Below are 21,247 nucleotides of genomic sequence, written 5' to 3'. Positions count from 1 at the left end.
CCCCAAGGAAACCAGGCCCTGGAAGTACCCGGAGGGTGGCCAATTCGATCGAAAATCGCCGAAATGTACTCCAGTGTACTTGTTTTGCAAAATCATGAAGTTTGATATGTCGCAAGATGGGTTCCAAGATTGAATGAAAATTGGCCACTTCCCCAAGGGAACTAGGCCCTGGAAGTACCCGGAGGGTGGCCAATTCGATCGAAAATCGCCGAAATGTACTCCAGTGTACTTGTTTTGCAAAATCATGAAGTTTGACATGTCACACGATGGATTTCGAAGCCGATCTGCCAGTGACCATTTTTTCCGGGAGGGGGGTAACCCCTGTACTCCCCATAATATATCCGGAACAATGACCATTGGACAAAAATTGACATCGGTTCCAAAAATTATAGGAATTTTGTGATCGATTGCAGAAGATTGCTTGAAAATCCGTTAGAAATCGACTGAGCTGCGTGGTTTTGAATTTTTCGTTTTGTCGTAAAATGGTGGTTGGGGACGTACGTGTTAATTATATACACTCTGATTGCTATGAAAAACGTCAACAGAACAGATGTCATCTCATGTTTTTGATTTGTTTGTTATTGTTCAAAGATGGTCGAGTAGTTTAAAAATTTGAATATATCTACGTAGGGAGAGAGAATTTTCAAGGAAATATGACCAGAACACATCGAAATAGAGAGATGTCGAGATGGGGAGTTTATCGAGATGTAGAAATCCCAAACGCATGTAGATTGAAGGAAACGTGAAAACCATCGACATAGGGAGAAATATCGAGATATATAGAACATCAAGATATAGAGAGTCGACTGTATTTGAATAGTGGCAGTAGAGACCATTTCCAGTTCTAGCGCTTGATATGATAATTAGAAATAGAGAGAAAGGTACAAAGTAGGAGACTGGAATGGGAGGGGCCTTGGTATTGAGCCCACGACCTCCAACGTATATTGATAGAGGAAGTGGTTTGGTTGTGGGCACCGTTTGGTCAGAAGCTTGTACCTAGTCTAGTTCTTTAAAGAAACGAAAATTAAAAGGTTTTCATCACCATCATCATTATGTTTCAGGATAAACACTACCTCTGTGTGATGGCCGCCGATACACCGGACCAAAACCTGTCGCAATACTTTTCCGTCTGTAACGATTTTATACACTCCGCCCGGCTCAAAGAGGGCCACGTACTGATCCACTGTCTGGCCGGGATGTCCCGCTCGGTGACGGTTGCCGTGGCCTACATCATGTCCGTCACCACACTGAACTGGAAGGAGGCGCTTAAGGTTGTGCGCGCTGGTCGTGCCATCGCCAATCCGAACCTCGGCTTCCAGAACCAGCTGCAAGACTTTGAGTCCTGCAAACTGTTTGATGTAGGTTGAATTTTTGGTGAAGAGTGTTTAAATGTTTTAATGTATGTTTCCACAGGAACGAAAACGCCTGAAAGAACGTTTCCCCAGCTTAGCTTTGGAAAACAATGATAGAGAGCAATGCTTTATAGCTTTAGATAATTATGAAATTTTGCTAGAAAACAAAGGTGTTTGCGAAGGCCAGTGCAAATTTACAAAAGACTGTCCCACAGGTGAGTGTAGTTTCAATGCTTCCGCCATAATCACTGTGTTTGGTGTTCTAGCTTTGAATGTAGTTTCGCCCCTCATCGTATCAATGTTCGATGACAATTGTGAAATGAAATCGAAAAACCCCTCTTTCGGCTTGCCTCTTATCATTCCATTTGTTCTTTTCATTTCTCTCACTTTGCAGCAACGCTCATTATAGATTCATACCAAAGACACCCAATCTTCCCAAATAATCAAAAGCCACTCTCACCTCTGAAACAATATCAACGGTTTTCGCTTATTCACATGATCCACTTTGTAATGGAATGTTCAATCAACAATTCATGTAATCACTTAGAATCATCATGTACCGTAATATGTAGCTAGTATCCACTCCTGACTTGAAACAAAGTTCCCCGAAAATGAGGCAAATTGAAACAGTTAGTTGTATATTAGGGATCTGTCGTTCGGATTCACGGAGTGGCTTCCGCCGCAAGGGAAGTACCGCATCGAGAAAGCAATACAACCTCTCTTCATCACCGTCGACATCGTCTCAGCTGTCGGTGCGAAACGCCGCCCAGTCGTGTCCCACTTCGCCGCGTAGTTCCAAGGGTGCAGGTCGTGGCTCGGAAGCCGGTGCTGGTCAACGGAACAATCCACGGGCTGCGGGCGATAATGCAGACGAGATCGACATTGGTGAGCTGTCCGAGTTGCGACGCAGTTCCAGCATCGTCAGTACCTTCAGACCTCGCAGTAGTCCGGCCGGGCTGTACTCCTACACAGGTGAGTTATTTACTGCGATTGGGATCCATTAGTTAGATATAAGACTATTATTCTAAATATACTAAGATAGTTTCAATCCTCTTTAATGTTTTTACATTACAACTGAAACTTGGTCTGCTTTTCTGTCAGCACTTAGACGGTTCTGCCAAATAGCACCAACCGGTTTTTTGACTGACTTGTGATTATTTGTTCGTAAAAGAAAAACGGAAATCATTTCACATCAATTCATAAGTACATTTGTTACAGGATTTCCTCAGTTATGGGATTGAGGGATATGCGATACAATTTTTGATTAATTAGGTATGTGACAAGCCCAATGGATGAACTATAGCCTATGAGTAGGGAATGTTTCCTTCTCAAAAACATTCTAGACCGCGAATCGAACTTACCATCTCCAGATTGGCAATCCTATGTCTCTACTTGCAAGGTAAACCGGAGATTGGCATATTTTAAGATAAAACCACATCAGATATGTGTGTACTGTGTAATAATAATATTATTTTCGTTAAAATTGTAATCAAATAATTTGACGTCAAAATTTGCAAACTTTTGATAAGTTCCTACTTAATACCAGCATAATTTCAGGTAAAAAAAATAAATCGAAGGGACTTGTCTGATTTAGTCTAGCCAAAAAACAATTTGTTACGTTTTTTTAAATTACCAATTCTAGTTATTCCATTTGGATATTCTTAACAATAGTCTTAAGCACCAACAAACCTACTGAATATATTAATTTACAAACAAACAATCATTTTAGGATCTGCCCCTCCATCCATCCACGGTTCACGGGTCGATTTAGCGAGCGGCACAGGTTCAGCCATCTATCTTGGTGCCAATCCACCTTCCGCCAGTCCGTCGCCCGGAGCAACCCGCCGCGTTAGTTTAAGGTCTCCAAAATCAACTCCCAAATCAACTCCTGATTCCTCTCCAAAACCGTCCCCCAAAAGAGTCCCAACCACCCCTTTGAAAACCGCGTCCGCAGTTCAAACCCAAACCGGTAGCAGTAGCAGCAATATCAATAAAGCCAATAATTCCAACAGTTCATCGCCGATGAAAACTGCTGGCAGCTCAAAAACGAACACGAAACCACCAATTGCCACTTCCAACAATGCCACCAGAAGTCCGGCAAGGGCACTATCATCCTCTCCGTCGACCCTATCAAATAAATCGTTATCGAACTCAGCGGAAAAAGGAACACCGAAAGGCACAAGCAGCAGTGGCAAAAAATGACAGGCACCAAATAGCAAAGCTTAAATTTTGAAACGCTTATTGTTAAAAACAAACGCGAGCATAGCTAAAAAATTCTGAAAAGCAAAAATGAAATGTCGATATTTTTTAGTAAACCATAATGATGATATATATTTACTGAATAAATAATGCCCTTTCCTACTGTAGAATCACGAGAATAAAAAAGCTGAAATGTAAACCAAATGGTAAAGCGGAGCACAATTTGTTTAGAAAAAAAGCGAATCATCACTATTAGCATCGTTCCCCCTTTTTCCAAATCATGTGGATTGGTGCCGAAATCGGTTGGAATGGCAATTTGATAATAATGGAATCGACATAATCCACACACATATATTTATCAATTTTGTGAAATTTTATTTTATACGAAAACGGTACTTAGAGCGAGTATAATCAAGAATGACCGTATTTTTATTGGCTTGTGACAAAAGAAAAGTTTGAAAATAAAACAATTCAAGAGTGTCTATTGCTTCAATCCGAAATCCGTTTTTTGTTGTAGCGTGGTTCCAGTTCCTGAGGGTGGCTGGGTTCGCTTCCCGGTGCCGGTCTAGGCAATTTTCGGATTGGAAATTGTCTCGACTTCCCTGGGCATAAAAGTATCATCGTGCTAGCCTCATGATATACGAATGCAAAAATGGTAACCTGGTTTAGAAACCTCGCAGTTAATAACTGTGGAAGTGCTTAATGAACACTAAGCTGCGAGGCGGCTCTGTCCCAGTGCACAATGGTCCCAGAGTCGAATCTAGCAAGACAAAAATGTTTGCGCCAAAACTATTAGTTTTAGATATATAGTGTCTTTGGGAAAAAAATCATATTTTTTGACGATTTTTTTTCCATGTAGTGAAATTAGGGTGGTACCTATATTTCAGAAGTTCATAATATCAACTTTTTAATTTTTTGGTAAAGACTTGTGCAATGTTCCACAAAGTTGTAGAGCAACTAATTTTGAGCAACTTTGCCGAAGAAACCATTTTTCTATCACTTATGGTTCACAAGTTATGAGCTTTTTCAATAAATACGTTAGGGCGGTCCCTAAAAATCGGTATTCTTCACATAACTTTTTATACATTCATTTCTCGCATAAACTTTGTTCCGAACACTTTTAGGACTTTTGAAGACGCACATTTTTGTTAAAGAACCATGGATCTATCTCTTATAACAAAAAAGTTATTCGAGTTTTTGTATGAAAAACATGTTTTTTTCTTATTTTTTCTTATTTACTTATATTTCAAAATAAAGCAAACCGATTTTCAATCTATTGGTTCTATTCGAAAGCTCGCACTTTTCTGCGTTTATGGTGGGAAAACTGAGAGAGCGTTTTCTGTTTAAAGCGTTTTATTTCATTTTGAAAAAAGTATGTTTTTAATCGAAAAACGGCTATAACTTGATAAATAAACGAGATAGGTCCATGGGTCTTCAACAAAAAGATGTGCCTTTAGAAGTTCTGTTTGTCGCCTCCTCCCATACCATCCGTCATCTGCACCCCACCATATATACTACGCAGCACTTTCCTTTCGAAAACTCCAAGTGCGCGTTGGTCCTTCACGAGCATCGTCCAGGTCTCTGTTGAATACAATCGTACACCAGTACACCATCAGTGGACAATTCACACTCGAGACTTTCGCGTATGAAAGAAAGAACACCTCTCGTTTAGTCGAACAATCAAACTTTAATTAAATGAATAAACGACTATTTACATAAGTGAAAAATATTCGCTCCACAACAAACGAGCCTCAACACAGCATTACGACAACACTTGACATTCAGAAGAGCGCGTCAAGCCGAGCTATTGAGGGGCTGCCCACTTTGACTTCCAACAGTAATGAGGCATCTCACTCGTAAGGGATATATCTTCTGTTACAGCTAATGAAACCCTCGGAAATTGCTTTATTTTCGGAGATATGCGAGAAATTGGCCAAATTAGGAACATGGCCAAAACCGGTACAGTTCCCCTACTACTTTCCAACAGTCTCGTGTCGTGTCCGTAGAGGACTACCGGTCTTATGAGCGTTTTATAGATAGTCAGTTAGGTATGGCGGCAAACTCTATTCGATCGAAGTGTCTTGCGGAGTCCAAAGTACGTACGATCTACAGCCACATCTACAGCTACAGAATTTCTCTGCTGATGTCATTTTCGGTAGTCACAAGTGAGCCCAAGTACACAATTTTTTTTACCACCTCAATTTCGTCACCACCGATCTCAAAGTTACGTGCCATATAATATCTATGTCGTCGCGAAGCCAAACAGCTAGACGGGCCACTCGTGTTAATCCCTGCTCTTCGTATTACCCCTTCCAAAGCGATGTTGAATAGCAGACGCGAAGGACCATCACCTTGCCGTACCCTCTGCGCGTTTCGAAGGGACTCGAGAATGCCTCTGAAACTACGCACATCACCTGATCCATCGTCGCTTTGATCAACCGTGTCAGTTTATCCGGAAAACCGTGTTCGTGCATTAGCTGCCATAACTGGTCCCGATCGGTTGTATCATATGCGTCTTTGAAGTCGATGAATAGATGATTCGTGGGCACGTTGTATTCGCGGCATTTCTGCAGTACCTGGCGAATGGCGAACACCTGGTCCGTGGTTGAGCGTTCGCCCATAAAACCCGCCTGGTACTGCTCCACGAGCTCCCTTGCAATTGGTGCTAATCGACGGCATAAAATTTGGGACCTTGTAGGCGGTAGCTCAGCAATGTAATTGTGCGGTAGTTTCTACAATCCAGCTTATCGCCCTTTTTGTAGATGGCACACACGACACCTTCCATCCACTCCTGCGGCAAAACTTCCTCATCCCAAATCTTGGTAATGACCCAGTGCAGCGATCTAGGCAGTGCCTCACCACCGTGTTTAAATAGCTCTCATGGTAGTTGGTCAACCCCAGGGGCTTTGTTGTTCTTCAGCCGGCCAATCTCCTCCTGGATTTTCCTGAGATCTGGAGCCGGTAAAATTATGCCCTGCGCGCGTTCTCCCAGGTTCGTCACCATACCGCCATCTTCGTCTGCCACATCGCCATTCAGATGTTCTTCGTAGTGCTGCCGCAATCATTGGATCACCTCACGCTCGTTCGTAAGATGGTTCCCGTTTATGTCCTTACACATATTATGCTGTAGCACGTGGCGCTTACGTGAACGGTTTAACTTCTCATAGAACTTTCGTGTGTTATTTGCGCGGTGCAGTTGCTCCGTCTCTTAACGGTCTCGATCTTCCTGCTGGCGCTGTTTCCTCCGGAAAATCGAGTTTTGTCTGTTCCGCGCCCATTTATATCGTGCCTCGTTTGCCCTCGTGCGGTGTTTCAGCAATCTTGCCCATGTTGCATTCTTCTCTTCCACTAACTGCTCACATTCGCCGCCATACCAGTCGTTTATCTTATTCGGGAGCACCGTGTCTAGTGCAGCGGTTGCGGTATTTCCAATGGCGGATCGAATATCTCTCCAGCCACCTTCAAGAGACGCTGCCCCTAGTTGCTCTTCCGTTGGGAGTGCAGCTTTCAGCTGCTGCGCGTAGTCTTGGGCTAGTCTACCGTCTTGTAGCCGCACAATGTTTGGCCGCGGAGTTCGACTATGCCCAAGGAACATTTTAAGATTTATAACGCTCTTGAAGACCATAATGTACTGTTCAAGAGTATTATAAAACCAGTATAAAACCAAAATATTACTAGGACGACGCGTGTTTTACACCGTCGAGAGTTTTGAGCACAGGCATACTGCAACGAGGTAGTGGTCAGAATCAATATTCGCACTGCGGTAAGTGCGGACGTTCGTGATGTCGGAGAAGAATTTACCATCGATAATGTTCTATGGAATTGATCTTTAACATATCAACTGCCTTTGTTGCAATTCTGAGCTCAATCGGGCATACCGAACCAATTTCCTGAACAAAATAGTGACGGAGGTGTATTTTCATATGCATTTTGGCTGAAACCACCATACAAACTTCAAATGAAATGTGTCAGCTTATGCAACAAGCAATTGGGCTGAAATTTTCAGAGAATCATTTTCTTACCCAAAGGCACAATCCTGGGGGTGCCCGTAGACGTAGACAAGACTGGGCCACTCTAGCAGACACCTTTGAGTGTTTTACGGTGTAAGATCTACCATGGTCACATTGTCAGCTACAGACAAATCCTAGCAAATTCCTTCCCAATATTTAACTCCGTGGTAGTTATGTGGTATCGCTGAGTCGGGGGCCTCTCATTAAGTAAGTGCTACATCAACACTTCCTTCCCCTCCCAAGATACGGTGAAGATGGGCGTGGCTAGGAATAGTAATTCTCATGCTTTTGTGATTTTTATCCTACAGTGACCTGCATAATAAAAAGCCCACTTGCCGTTTTTCATACAAAATGGTCAATTTTGGAGATCTAGATCTCGATTGCGTGTGAACCAATTTTGCTGAAAATTTGACCAGAGCTCAGATATAACTTGAATTTTACCACACCTGAATTTCGACCATATTAATTCATAGGGTAAAAAATTATTGCGGTAATACCAAAACGATTTTTTTGGCAAAAAATTGATTTTATAATATCTTGAAAACTACAACTCTTAGTGTACAAGTATGTTCCGCAAACTTTTTCGTATTGCCAAAATACGCGTTTTTGCTGAATAAGTCATCAGTTTACAACCTATAGAATTCAAGATATTTAAAAAATATTTTTAACCAAAAATTCATTTTGGTATTACCGCAATTATTTTTACCCTATCAATCAATATGGTCGAAACTCAGGTGTAATAAAATTCAAGTTATATCTGAGCTCTGGTCAAATTTTCAGCAAAATTGGTTCACACGCAATCGAGATCTAGATCTCCAAAGTTGACCATTTTGTATGAAAACGGCTAGTGGGCTTTTATTATGCCGGTCACTGTAGATTGAAATCAAGGACCACACCCACCTTGATTTCTGATAGCAATCTGAATAAGGATTTCAAAAGAAAAACGAGTATCACTAGTGTCTAATCCACGAAGTACACCGTAACTATGCTATGCTATGCTATTTGCCGTACTACAGTCGACTCTCTACATCTCGATGTGCTTTATCTCGATATCTCTCCCTATGTCGATGGTTTTCTCGGTCCCTTCAAACTACATATATTTGGGCTTTCTAGATCACGATAACCTCCCTATCTTGATATCTCTCTATCTCTATGTGTTCTGGTCATATTTTGTTCAGAATTCTCTCTCCCTATGTCGATATATTCAAATTTATTGGCTACTAGACCATTTTCAGACAATAACAAACACATCAAAACAAGAGATGACATTTGTTTTGTTGTCGTTTTTCGTAGCAACGAGCTTTTTTCATCTAGTACCCATTTCAATTTTCCTTCCATTCCTCGATCTCTCCTTATTCCGATGGTCCCTTCAATATCGAGATGTAGAGAGGCGACTGTATAAAGATCTGGCCCGTTGTCAATGAAGCCGTCTTGATAACTTCCCACAAACTTATTCACTATTGGTGACAAACGATGGAAGACGATCTGGGACATCACTTTGTAGACGGCATTAAGGATGGTGATCACTCGAAAGGTCTCACACTCCAGCTTGTCGCTTTTCTTGTAGATGGGACATATGACCCTTTCCTTCCACTCCTCTGGCAGCTGTTCAGTATTCCTGATTCAGATTATGAGTTTGTGCAGGTAATAGCCAGCTTTTCCGGGTCCATCTTGATGAGCTCAGCTCTGATACCATCCTTACACACCTGCTTTATTGGTATTTAGCTGTTGAACGGCATCCTTAACTTCCCTCAAGGTGGGGTTGGTTGGCTTCCATCTTCCGCTGAACTGACGTAGTCATCGCTCCTCCGCAGCCTTGACTCTCACTGTCTGTACTCTCAGTGCCGTTTAAATGGTCCTCAAAGTGCTGTTTCCACCTTTCGATCACCACACGTTCGTCCGTCAAGATGCGGCAATTCGGATATTAAGATGATATGTTGGTAACTCAATATGGGAACACTTGATCCCTCATTAGTAACCTACACAAAAAATTGACAAAAAAAATCGAATTAAAATTTTTTTTCGAGTAAGTATCTGATTTTTTTTTATAAATTTGGCAAATTTAATGAAGGGTAGGCTCGAAAAAATAATTTTTGATTGGATATCATAAAAAGGAGATCAAGTCTCCCCAATTTCTAAGATTGTATGCACTGTCGAATTTCGTAACAAAAATCGTTCATAAACACGCTTAGTAACTTGGAAAATCAACACACAGGAAAAGTATTGTTTAAACATAAGAGAGCACCTTGCTACTGTTATCGAAGCAATATCTTGGAGAAGGATCAATTCCACTGCCAATATTATAAAGTGACGATATAATCAATACTGCAATTCATAGATTTCTTAATGAATATATTAACTGATTCAATACGGATGGGTCATATATGACCCAAGACGAAAATCAGTCTTCAAAAATCAGTTCTTAGAGATAAAGCCTTGCTTTCTTCAGCAAAAATGTTCAAAATTAACTGTTCCATCCCAAAAAATATGACAGATCAGGTTACGGGCACTACGATGATCTAGAACATCCAAACTATCCTTGAGTTGTGATTTTGATGTTCTTAGAAATCACGGTATAACAAATATTTTTCAATATCTACGAAAAAGTCTTTAAATTCAGATCTTAATATTGAAATCTATCAACAAGAAGATCTACGATGTCCTCACTATTTTTATGAGTTGGATTAGCTCCATAGTACCTCGTAACACCATTACAGACACACTAAAGACTTCAATCGACATCTACGACTCTCCAAACTATCCTTAAGTAAAGATCTTAATATTCAAATCGATCAACATGAAGATGCTCGATGTCCTCACTAGTTTTATGAGTTTGAATAGCTCCAAGGTATCTCGTAACACCATTACAAACAAACTACATAATTCGTTCGACATCTACGACACTCCAAACTATCCTTGAGTACAGATCTTAATATGCAAATCGATCAACCTGCAGATCTTCGATGTGCTCTCTACACACTTAAATATATTCTATGAGTTCGGTAAAAAACGGTTAAAAAACAATAAATCCCAGTATAACAATAATTTTGGTAAAATCGGTAAAATTTACAGAAATTTTGGTGATTTGCAATGTTTTCGACGATTCCAGTAAATTACAGATCTTGGTGTGTGGGAGTCATCTGGCAGCATAATTAACTACGTGTGCTAAGGTACATTTGAATCAATCGCAGTAGGCGTAGCCTAGCTCCCCCAACAACACTCGCCCTCTTTCGCATCAAGTAGCAGTGAAGGTAAGGCATACTTCTGTCCTGTCGTGGTCGCCGAGACCTTTTCCCAAACGGCTGGTCATTCACAAGCCGATTTACACAATGGCGACCCTGCCAGACGGTCAAATATACAGAAGTTTGCTTCAATTATTTCTACTTCAATGAACCAGTTGTTCAGTACATGTGATTGTACACTTGCGGACAGGGGAATGTTCCAGGTTCTTCGGATCACGTTTAAAATTAAACACCAGATATTTCGCTTGTTTAGCACTGCACTTTATTTCCACGTCTTTACACGGCAATGGTTAGAACACTTCTCCCAATTGATGCCTTCTCCAGTATTCATACCTAAAGCCTTCTCTCCCTCTCTCTTGTTTCAAATATCATCTCGCTTCTACCATTTACTTCCTCTCATAATCAGGGGTGTACCCATAACTTATATACCAAACTCTACAGTGATTTGTTCCCTTTTCTCTTTAATGGAATGTCTGAGAGTGAATAGAACTTTCCGCATTGCTTTGCTGGTCGAGACATGTGTAACCGTGTAACCGTCTTTTTCACAAATTCGAATCATGCCCGGCAATCAACGTTAACTGTAACACTTGCGGTGAACGGGGACATTTTGCTATAGTATGTCGAAAGAAAATTGCTAACCAGTTACGCGCGGAGCGGGATAATTCACAAAGCTGGAGAACGGATGAAAACGACGAAAAGGAAAAAACGTGATCAAATGAATAACAATGTATTTTTGTCTATCTTGTAGCCGTCAAATAAACTATAGTTATTTCCTTACTTAAACTGCTTTTATTCCCTTCGCCTTTCAGGAAAAAACGCAATTTCGATAATAATAATAATTGGATAAAGCTCAAACCTGAATTTCTGTCAGGAAGCTCTATGCTGGAGCCCATTAAAATGAAAAATGATGGTTGCATTTGCTCGTATGCCTCTGCAAAACCCATATCTGTGAAGGGTGCTTTTAAAGCTGCAATTGAGGTAGTAGGACACAGCAAGCCTTCGATACTAGCGGTGTTTTATGTCGTTGATCAAGGATCCCGTTAGCTGTTGGGCCGCTCCACGGCTAGCGTCTTAAGGCTGCTTAAAGTTGGTCTAAGCGTCAATAGCTGCGAAAAAACGTTCCCCAAAGTTCCAAGAGTCGGGATAAATTCAGTGTTGATCCATCCGTACCTCCGGCAAAAAATGCGTATTACAATGTACCAGCAGCGTACAGAGAGAGCTCGGCTTTCAGAGATGGAAAATCAAGGGATCATCGAGCTTGTGACATCGGCCCCCGACTGGATCAGCGGCATGTCGGCAGTGGCTAGGTTTTTTTTTTTTTTATTGACTTTATTATGAGACTTTCAGCCCGAGGCTGGCTCGTCTCCGGTAGTGGCTAGGTGTTGTAGACCTCCAATATCTGAACTCAAGAATAGTTTGGAGTACCGTAGCTATTCAGGGCATGTTGAATGTCTTACATACTGATATAATGGTGTCCCATGGGGCTTCTCCAACTAACTCACAAGCTCGGGAACCTTTTGAATTACTCTGTTGATCTTGTAGACATGTAATGATGTCCCATGGGGTTGCTCCAACTAACACACAAGCTCAGAACCATATGAATCACTTTGTTGGTGTTGTAGATCTTCAATATCTGAACTCAAGAAACTGTGTTGAACTTAATCCTAGAATTAAAAAAACACATTAATAAAGCACAAAAAAAAAATGAACTCAAGAATTGTTCGGAGTACCGTAGGTAATCTGGAAATGTTGTATTTTGTATATGCCGGTGTAATGATGTCCCATGGGGCTTTTCCAACTAACACACAAGCTCGGGAACCTAAGAATAACTCTGTTGATCTTGCAGACCTCCAAGATCTGAACTCAAGAATAATTTGGAGTACCGTTGATGTTCTGGTAACACTGCGATTTGATAAAAATAGTTTAATTATGTCTCAAGTACAATTTCCAACTTCATATTAGGATTGAGGCCCCGTAAAACGCTTTGTTGTTTATGTAGATCATCAAGATCTGAACTCACGGAAGGGTTGGAAGTCCTAGAGGATCTCAAAATAAAAATTTCCACTCTATATTTCTACTTTTTCATGGTTTGAATCCGTTTTTGAAGCGGTATGTCCAAAATTTATGTTGAAATACGACGAAAAAAAAATCCGTATTGAATCGGTAAGTATTCCTAAGATTTAAGTTATCCTTAAAACCGTTATTTTTGTGTTTGTCATCAAATCATACCAATTATTACGCCAATGTACATGCGAAAATAATAATAAAGGCTTCAAACAAGTTGTACGACTTGTTTCCAACTAAAACGGGGATAGCAAACATTTCATTGTGTTAGAAGTCAGGTCATTTTGAGCTGGGAGTGTAATCGCTAAGAATCGATTATGATACCGTCGTCGGGGGTGACAATGGGTCAAATGGGGTTGAGAATGGGTCACTGTTTCAACTACTTATAAAGCATGTAGAATAGATTGAATGTATCTGAGGGCAAGAAAACGAAAATATAAGAGACCTTTTTGAACGATTTTGTTACACGACCTTTACACTGTCGGTGAGAGCGATGACCCATTCTCACCCCCCAGACCCATTGTCACCCCCGATGGTGGTACTCAAACATAACAATTTTGTATGAAAATGCATGCCTGACTTAGGTTATTTTATTTAGCAAATGTTTAAAATGGTACACTTCCAAAAAATTCCATAGTTGTACTAATTTTGAAGTGCTGAAATTCAACTGATGCTTAAAGTCATTGGGCAATCAGTTCCTTCAATATAACCTATTTGGAAATCTCATCTATATACATAAAAATTAAATTGTGTCTGTCTGCCCTTATAGAATCGGAAACTACTGAACCGATCGGCGTGACACTTTGTATGCAGGGGTTTTTTTAGGGCCAAGGTTCTTAAGTTGGTTCGAAACCCCTCCCCTCTTTGGAAAGGGGGATTCCCATACAAATGGACCACAAATTTCTGCTTAACTCGAGAGCTAATCTATCTTCTTCTTCTTCTTCTTCTTCTTCTTCTTCTTCTTCTTCTTCTCTACTCTAAATAATAAAAATGAAATGGTCTGTGTTTGTATCCGCATGACTCGAAAACGGCTGGATAGATTTTTTCCGTTCCTTCAGCTTTTCGATATCGTTTCCGACGGGTTTATATGATATTTCCTCATGTAAAAATCACGAGTAAAGTTGAGGAAACCGTGGAAAACTGAAGTTAGGCTTCGTATGGAAATTTCGCATGGGTAAATCACAACGCGCATTTTTGCCTACTATGCAGGGCACCGTCTGCCGGGTCGACTAGTCAGAGAATAAATCAATTTTAGGCGAAATGAAGTTCGTCTGATCTGCTAGCTTTGAATAAAATGATAATTCATAATGAGAGTTAGTTTTCGTTGCAAATAAATCGTATTTCGCCATAAACATACAATTACATTATAAATACATTCATTTGCGATAAATTTATGTCAATCAGCGACTTTAATTGTACAATCTTATACGATGACTGGTTGTCTGAGAACTATTCTTCCTATATTCGCTAAGCTAACAATCGCCTTCCACACGTTTCCTGTATTCTAATCTCTATTGTAAGTACGACAACGGTTGTGCCAACCGATGATGATTCATCCTTCCTGTCTTTGCTGTCTGTTTGAATTCTGTATTACACCCTCCATTTAAAATCACGCTTCGTACATACACATATACTGATGTACTTCCGTAAACAAATCCTTCTCCACGCTCGCATACCGCTGAGTTACCAGCTACCACCCACCAATGAGTCAGAAAATGCGTATAAGAATGACAGCCCAGTCGCCCACGTCGTAATCCTACTTGCATGCAATATGTTCTGATCAAAACTGATGAATGGGCCTGAAAGCTTCAACATACTACAGGGTGTAACTCCTCTTCATACAAAACATAATTCACAACATAACATAATGGACTCTATCATAAAATAAGAGTTTGTCTGTTGGAAGAAATCAGAAAATAAATTATAAGATTTGTAGATGAAAACAGTTTGTTAAGACATTAAAGATGTTTATCAAACAGTGTAAAGCATGAACTAACTTATCGATATTGCTCCACACTTTTTGATTTATTTTTGTAACACGATCCTTGGTGCAACTTTTGTAATGTAATCCTTGCAAGAGGCATCGTGAAGGATGTAATACTGTGAAAGTAGCGTAAGAACCGTTGTTTATGAAATTACGCATATTCGGAAGTTTTTTTTCCGCTTTCATTCATATGCATATCTATTTAACACAAAACATATTCTGATAGTTTAGAATGCTTCGTTAACACCTAAAATTTACCGTAAAGACTTGGTACTTTGTTACATCATTTAGATTGAGTTAGAGAAATAAATCATATTGAGGTACAGAATATCGAATGAAGGAAAGTTTACTGTATTTGAGTGATACTTTACCGATTTTGAGAGACACCCACGCAGATTTACTTCATTCTGCCCAACTGATTGATCAACAATGTGGATCTTTGTTTTTGATTCATAGATTTTGCAAAATCTGCACTACTGTAAATAAACTTACGAATTTCGGAACATTTACCCTTAAAGATGTTTTCGGTAATTACGCTCATTTTCAATTGACATAAATTTCGATAGTCTCGTCGACACAAAGCATGCTATGCCTCAAATGAAATTGTTTCACTCCCATGTACCCGCTCACCCACCCCCACCACACAGAGTCATTTCCATTCAAGGTAACTCACGAGCGAAACCATTCGTTCTAGCAACTCACATTCTCACATCACAGCAAGGACTATTGAAGAATTGCACAAACAGCACACATACATCGTCCAACTACTCTAGCCGCCTTACGAAACAGTCACTGGAGAGCGACGGCTACGAGGACGACAACACGACGGCCGACGTCGGGAAATTTAGGGAAAACTCGCCGCTTGCCTGTTCTCTGCATAACACCAACACATAGTTCAGCGTTCTCATCTGTGCGTTCTCTTGCTCTTGCTCAATACGAACATATCCAGAATGGGGGGGTTGTTCTCTTTAGGTGGAATATGTCAAAACTGGCCGCTCTGCTGGTGGTTGATGGAAATCGCCATTGAAACATTATTAGGCTGATCCTAGCCGAGAATCCCGTCGCGTACGGTCGGTCGGGTTGTCTTTCCGCTGGTAAAAGTTGAAAATTTTGCAAAAGTTTGATTCTCGGTAGCGATAGAAGAGTGGAAAACCTTTTCTTTCGAAGCGATTGCATACTATTTGTTGAAATTTGTGTTCGCAGACAGACTGGCTAAAAAGGAAAATCAAAGACAAAAGTGCACAATACAGTGCAGAAGGAGGATTCTGCCCCTTCGCGGATTCGCTGTGCTCGTCTCTCCGACGGTTCTCTTCGCGTATACGTAGAATATTGATTTTTCAAATAAGGTGGAGAATTCAAGACAGTGAATACGGATGTTTTGAAGGGTTTTAAAGTACAACACGGCCAGAAACGGATACAAATTAAAAGGAAAAATGTTGGAAATCCCATGATGGAGCAGTGATTGATTACGTAGTTGAAGATTCATTGGTGCTATTGTGCGTTGAGTGTGTCACCAAAGAAGTCAAATGATCCGTGATATTAGTGTTGAAATCCTCGAAGAAAAGCGGTGAAATTTGCGACTAATTTCATACGGCTATTTCGTACGGGCTTGAATAATATCATCGTGGAAGCCTGCTTTCATGATTGCAAGAAGAACGGCCAACTAAAATCCAACTAGCCATCCGCCGAAGTAAAATGAGTAGAGAAGTACAAAAAGAAAATAGTACCCCATCCAACGAGGCTCACCAATATGTGGGGCCATATCGTCTGGAACGAACGCTGGGGAAAGGTCAAACTGGTAAGAGGATCGCATCCACAAATCCTCTCGAATTATCGTCAAAGTGCCAATGAAGCAACCACTATCTCATACCACGTTCTTCATCCATTGTTCATTCGCAGGCCTTGTTAAATTGGGAGTGCATTGTGTCACCGCGAAAAAAGTAGCAATTAAAATTATCAACCGGGAAAAGCTTAGTGAATCAGTGCTGATGAAAGTAATTATCCTCCTCGTTATCAGTAGAGAAAAATCGAACATATTTTAATTAACTTACTTGTTATCCTTTATTTATCTTCACCCTATTCTCTTGTCTCTCTTTCTCTTTTTCATTCTGGTAAAATTTCATTCAACCTACTCGCAATTATGCGGTACGTTCGACAACATCAACAACCCAACTTTTACATCAACCATGAAACATCATCAACTAATACACGAAAAAAAAACACATAAAAAACATCCGCCGACCAGGTGGAGCGAGAAATAGCTATAATGAAACTAATTGACCACCCACACGTCCTTGGCCTGACGGATGTCTATGAAAATCGGAAGTATTTGTAAGTTCCAACATTCTCTTTTAAACTTAACTTCCATCTAAACCGCGCTTCGATCTAGTAGTCATTTAAATTCAGCGGCCAGGACTCCACAGTTCTGCCACGACACATCTATCGCAATACATGCCACATGTCTACTTCGATTGTTTCTCTAAGCATACAAAATTCACGGCTCAAGCACGGTTCTGCGGAAGGCCAGGCAGTGAAAGCCCGTAAAATTAAATATTGAAAATCCAATCAATAATGCAGCAAAAAGTCGTCTATTTGTGTTTTCCCCATGGCGTGCGTCCGTGGATCCATTATTGTAGTGAATAGAGATGGAAGCGCTTTCACGAAGAATCGAAAGCGAACAATTGTGCGCTTTCTGTCCCACTGTTAGTGCTTATCTGTGTTTTCTGGAAAATTAATATCCAGAGGAAGACAACTGAAGAAAAACTTCACTTTCGCAGATACCTGGTGCTGGAGCACGTTTCCGGTGGTGAGCTGTTTGATTACCTGGTGAAAAAGGGCCGACTCACGCCAAAGGAGGCGAGAAAGTTCTTCCGGCAAATTATTTCTGCGTTGGATTTCTGTCATTCGCATTCAATATGGTAAGTAATCAGAATACAATAAAATGATACGTACCTTTTTCTTAATCTGGTGGGGTGGGGATTGTTGCGATTCAAGAAGTCTCAGAAGGGGATTGGGCAGAATGGCTGATTAACAAAGTAATCACTTACTCAATCGGGAAAGGCTGTAGATCTGTGGTAAAAGGATTTCGCAGTTATAAAGCAACTAATTAATATTAAGCTAAAGCTACAATGCTCTAATGTGAGATGCGATAGTCATAGGCATAACTAGAGTCCAGATCTAGGGGCGACTATGGCCCTCTTCCCTGTCCCCTCCTTTTTTACGCCAATGGCGATAGCAACTAAAGCGATTCAACTGAGTCGATTTACTCAATTTGCTATAACGCTGAAATATATTCTTTATGATAAAAACCCAGATTAATCCACCTAGCAGCAGGGTTTGAATCCAAAAGAGAATTACAAAGTCTCTCACTTATCGTCTCTGTATACATATACGATATGTAACATACCGTGAGAGACTTTTTTCGCAAGCTGTCATGATAAAGTACTGATTCGGATTCTTATAAAAAGCTCCAAACGCGGGGAGCACTGGTTCTGATGATGCTTTTTAACTTGTTCTACACAGCTACGCGGGCCACAAAATGAGCGAAAACAAAGCGAAAATCATCACTTCTGTGTGGGGGCTGCCTATCCGATTTTGTTTTCTCGCACTTGTATACAAGTTTGATAAATTTGTTATCATGGCTTGCTATGATTCGGAACAATTTTTGCCATTCTTTTATCGTTGTTCGTTATCTATTGAGAGCGTTTTCTGCAAACCCTGCCTATAGCAGTCATGATGCCTTTCTCACTCTTTATAAAATGTATCAAAAGTTCTTTAGAGAGGTCGAATTACGTATCTGCAAAGATAACTAAACGTAGTGGAATTAAATGGAAAGTACTAAACTCGTCTTAGACGGTTAAATACATTCCACTAAAAAGAGCTTAAAGTATTTTTTCATAAAATTCTGTATAAAAATGTGGCAAAATTGGATCGGGAAGAAATTATTTCAAAACTGTCAAAATGTATACATTAAAACATGTTGAAAATCGGATGATCACTGTATCTTGTACATATTCATTTATCGAATGATGTTATACACACTTAAAATAAATCACCGAATTCGGTGAAATTTTACCGAAATCTCAACAGCAGAACTGTTCGGTAAATAATTTTACTGATTTTCGGTTATTTTGACAGTTGAGCAATGGAAAAAATCACAGAAAAACTGTAAAATAATTACCGAACAGGTCTGCTGTTGAGAATTCGGTAAAATTTACCGAATACTGTGAAATGAGTTAAATGTGTAGGAATTCCATTGCAAAATACTGAAAATAATCATATTGGAAGGTAAATTGTGAACAAAAAATTATTGCGAAGCCAAAATGTGTCCAATTTGCCAATGAAAAATTTGCTGTGATAAACTGATCAGTATTAAATAAAAGTCACGTAAATAATATTTTTTTATTAACATGTGTCCCAAACCAAAATCTGAACAAAAATCACAGTTCCCTGCAAAACATAGAGAATGTATATTACAGTTTTTGAGAGCATATTCAGACTATCTATAAGCTTTATCGGAATAAAGCTATGATTAAGAGTATGTTGATGTCAAAGCTTACACATCTTATAGCCGTTAAATATTATATCAAGTTCCATTGTTATTACTTTCATCACCTTCTAGAAAACTAAAAATGTTTGAAGAAGCCATTTCTGGAAAAACAAATTATTATTTGGATCACTGTATCATCATCGGAAAACAGTAAAAAAGAAGAAAATTAAATTACCTCGCAACTTTCCCTTAAAGCCACAAATGTTCATTCTTGATGAAATTCATTTGTTTTAAGATAATTCTAACTATTTACTTATGATGTATGTCCAATTACTCCTACAAACGGTTTAAAAATTCTACCGTACGGGGTACCAATTTTTGGAATTGTGAAATTTGCGGTGGATAACTGTTAGAATAATATGTCAAGGCAATAACCAGCTACAACTAATCTAAAATCGATATAAACACGTTTTAGGCAATAAAAATTATTAAAACGCAATTTCTTCAATTTCATATTTTAATTTTTAGAATTTTGTTTTTCTAGTTTTTAATTCAATAAAATAATGTTTTGAATCTGATCATCTTTTTTGATTTTCAACATATTTAGAGTTTAAAATTTCCAATTCAATGCTGAGTTATTGCATTCAAAAAAGAATTCAAATTTATCTCATTTTCAATATTTTTTTAAAAAATGTTTAGAATTTTGAAAATTAATTTCAAATCTTATTTAAACATGCATTGAAGTTTATATTATTGATTGACACCAAAAGCTTTTCGAAATCTGAACATTTGAAAATTACAAAATTAATCAAAGTTCCCCTCTAACGGCGGTTTTGGGCGTCAGAGGGTTAACTATGTTCAATGAATTTTAATTGAACAAAAGTTATAAATAATCAGTGGTGCCGGGAGTGCATGGGACAGGTAGGACATGTCCTACGCAAAAATTTTCCTGGTGGGACAGTCAAAGCATTGTCCTACCCATGATTCTGGTAAGAACATATGAAGTCATTGGATGGCAAGCATTTGTGTGTTAGTAGAAGATGATTTTAAAGTTAATCAGAGTCCAAACATCATAGATGTTTTTGGTATCCTTATCCTAAAGCAATAGACTACTGATTGATTGTTGTTTAGGGCTCCATGCACTTTAAAATCCCTAAAGAGCTCAAAGATGTCTATGTTTTACTGAGGTGAAATAGAAGTTGCTGAAATCTGCAAATGCGATTAATTAAATATCTTAGACATTATGATTAAGCACGATTGAATGGATTATTCAAAGCCCACGGAAAAAGTCTTCTTCAAACCTCAAAAGGTCTATTGAAATTTGAGGAACCAGAAACATACCGAAGACCGCTCTTAAAGGGTTCTGAGCTACAGATTCTTCGAGACGAGCCAGCCTCGGGCTGAAAGTCTCGGTAATCTATATCAGCGGTTCTCAACCTGGGGTACATGTACCCCTGGGGGTACCTCGAACAAGAATGAGTTTTGGCGGCTCTACAGTCGCATCTCCACATATCTATAAAAGCTCGTTGCAATGAAAAACGATAACAAAACAAATGTCATCTCTTCTTTTTGTCGTGTTATTGTCAAAAACTGGTCTAGTAGTCTAGAAATTCGAATATATCGACATAGGAAGTGAGAATCCTGATCAAAATATGACCAGAAGATATCGAGATAGAGAAGTTAGCGAGAGGTAGAAAGCCCAAATGTATGTAGATTGAAGGGACCGATAAAATCATCAACATAGGAAGAAACATCGAGAAATAGAACATCGTGATGTAGAGAGTCGACTGTATTACAATTCCAATTAAACTTATTGATAAAGTTTGATAGTTGTGATTTTTTTTTATTTCAAGTCTTGTACATAATATGCAAGACGATTAGTAAATCAAAGCCTATTGAATCCTGCC

The 21,247-nt window shown here is 39.5% G+C and overlaps 2 protein-coding genes across 2 annotated transcripts in view; both read left to right on the top strand.

Moving 5' to 3' along the window:
• Positions 1 to 4,002, top strand: part of LOC134224448 (uncharacterized) — a 44,440-nt gene extending 40,438 nt beyond the window's left edge. Inside the window, exons 4-7 of the mRNA XM_062703801.1 lie at positions 1,062 to 1,358; positions 1,414 to 1,567; positions 1,998 to 2,324; positions 3,082 to 4,002. Coding sequence (XP_062559785.1) covers positions 1,062 to 1,358; positions 1,414 to 1,567; positions 1,998 to 2,324; positions 3,082 to 3,554 — 1,251 coding nt within the window. The 3' untranslated portion in view covers positions 3,555 to 4,002. The remainder of the gene's footprint in view (positions 1 to 1,061; positions 1,359 to 1,413; positions 1,568 to 1,997; positions 2,325 to 3,081) is intronic.
• Positions 4,003 to 16,211: 12,209 nt separating this feature from the next.
• LOC134224446 (serine/threonine-protein kinase BRSK2) overlaps positions 16,212 to 21,247 on the top strand; it is a 43,022-nt gene continuing 37,986 nt past the window's right edge. The window contains exons 1-4 of the mRNA XM_062703799.1: positions 16,212 to 16,649; positions 16,751 to 16,845; positions 17,097 to 17,182; positions 17,629 to 17,769. Coding sequence (XP_062559783.1) covers positions 16,547 to 16,649; positions 16,751 to 16,845; positions 17,097 to 17,182; positions 17,629 to 17,769 — 425 coding nt within the window. The 5' untranslated portion in view covers positions 16,212 to 16,546. The remainder of the gene's footprint in view (positions 16,650 to 16,750; positions 16,846 to 17,096; positions 17,183 to 17,628; positions 17,770 to 21,247) is intronic.

This window comes from Armigeres subalbatus, chromosome 3, assembly GCF_024139115.2.
Source record: "Armigeres subalbatus isolate Guangzhou_Male chromosome 3, GZ_Asu_2, whole genome shotgun sequence".
In the NCBI taxonomy this organism is placed as follows: domain Eukaryota; kingdom Metazoa; phylum Arthropoda; class Insecta; order Diptera; family Culicidae; genus Armigeres; species Armigeres subalbatus.
The sequence above is the reverse complement of the archived record's forward strand: the minus strand, read 5'-3'. Positions and strand labels throughout refer to the sequence as shown.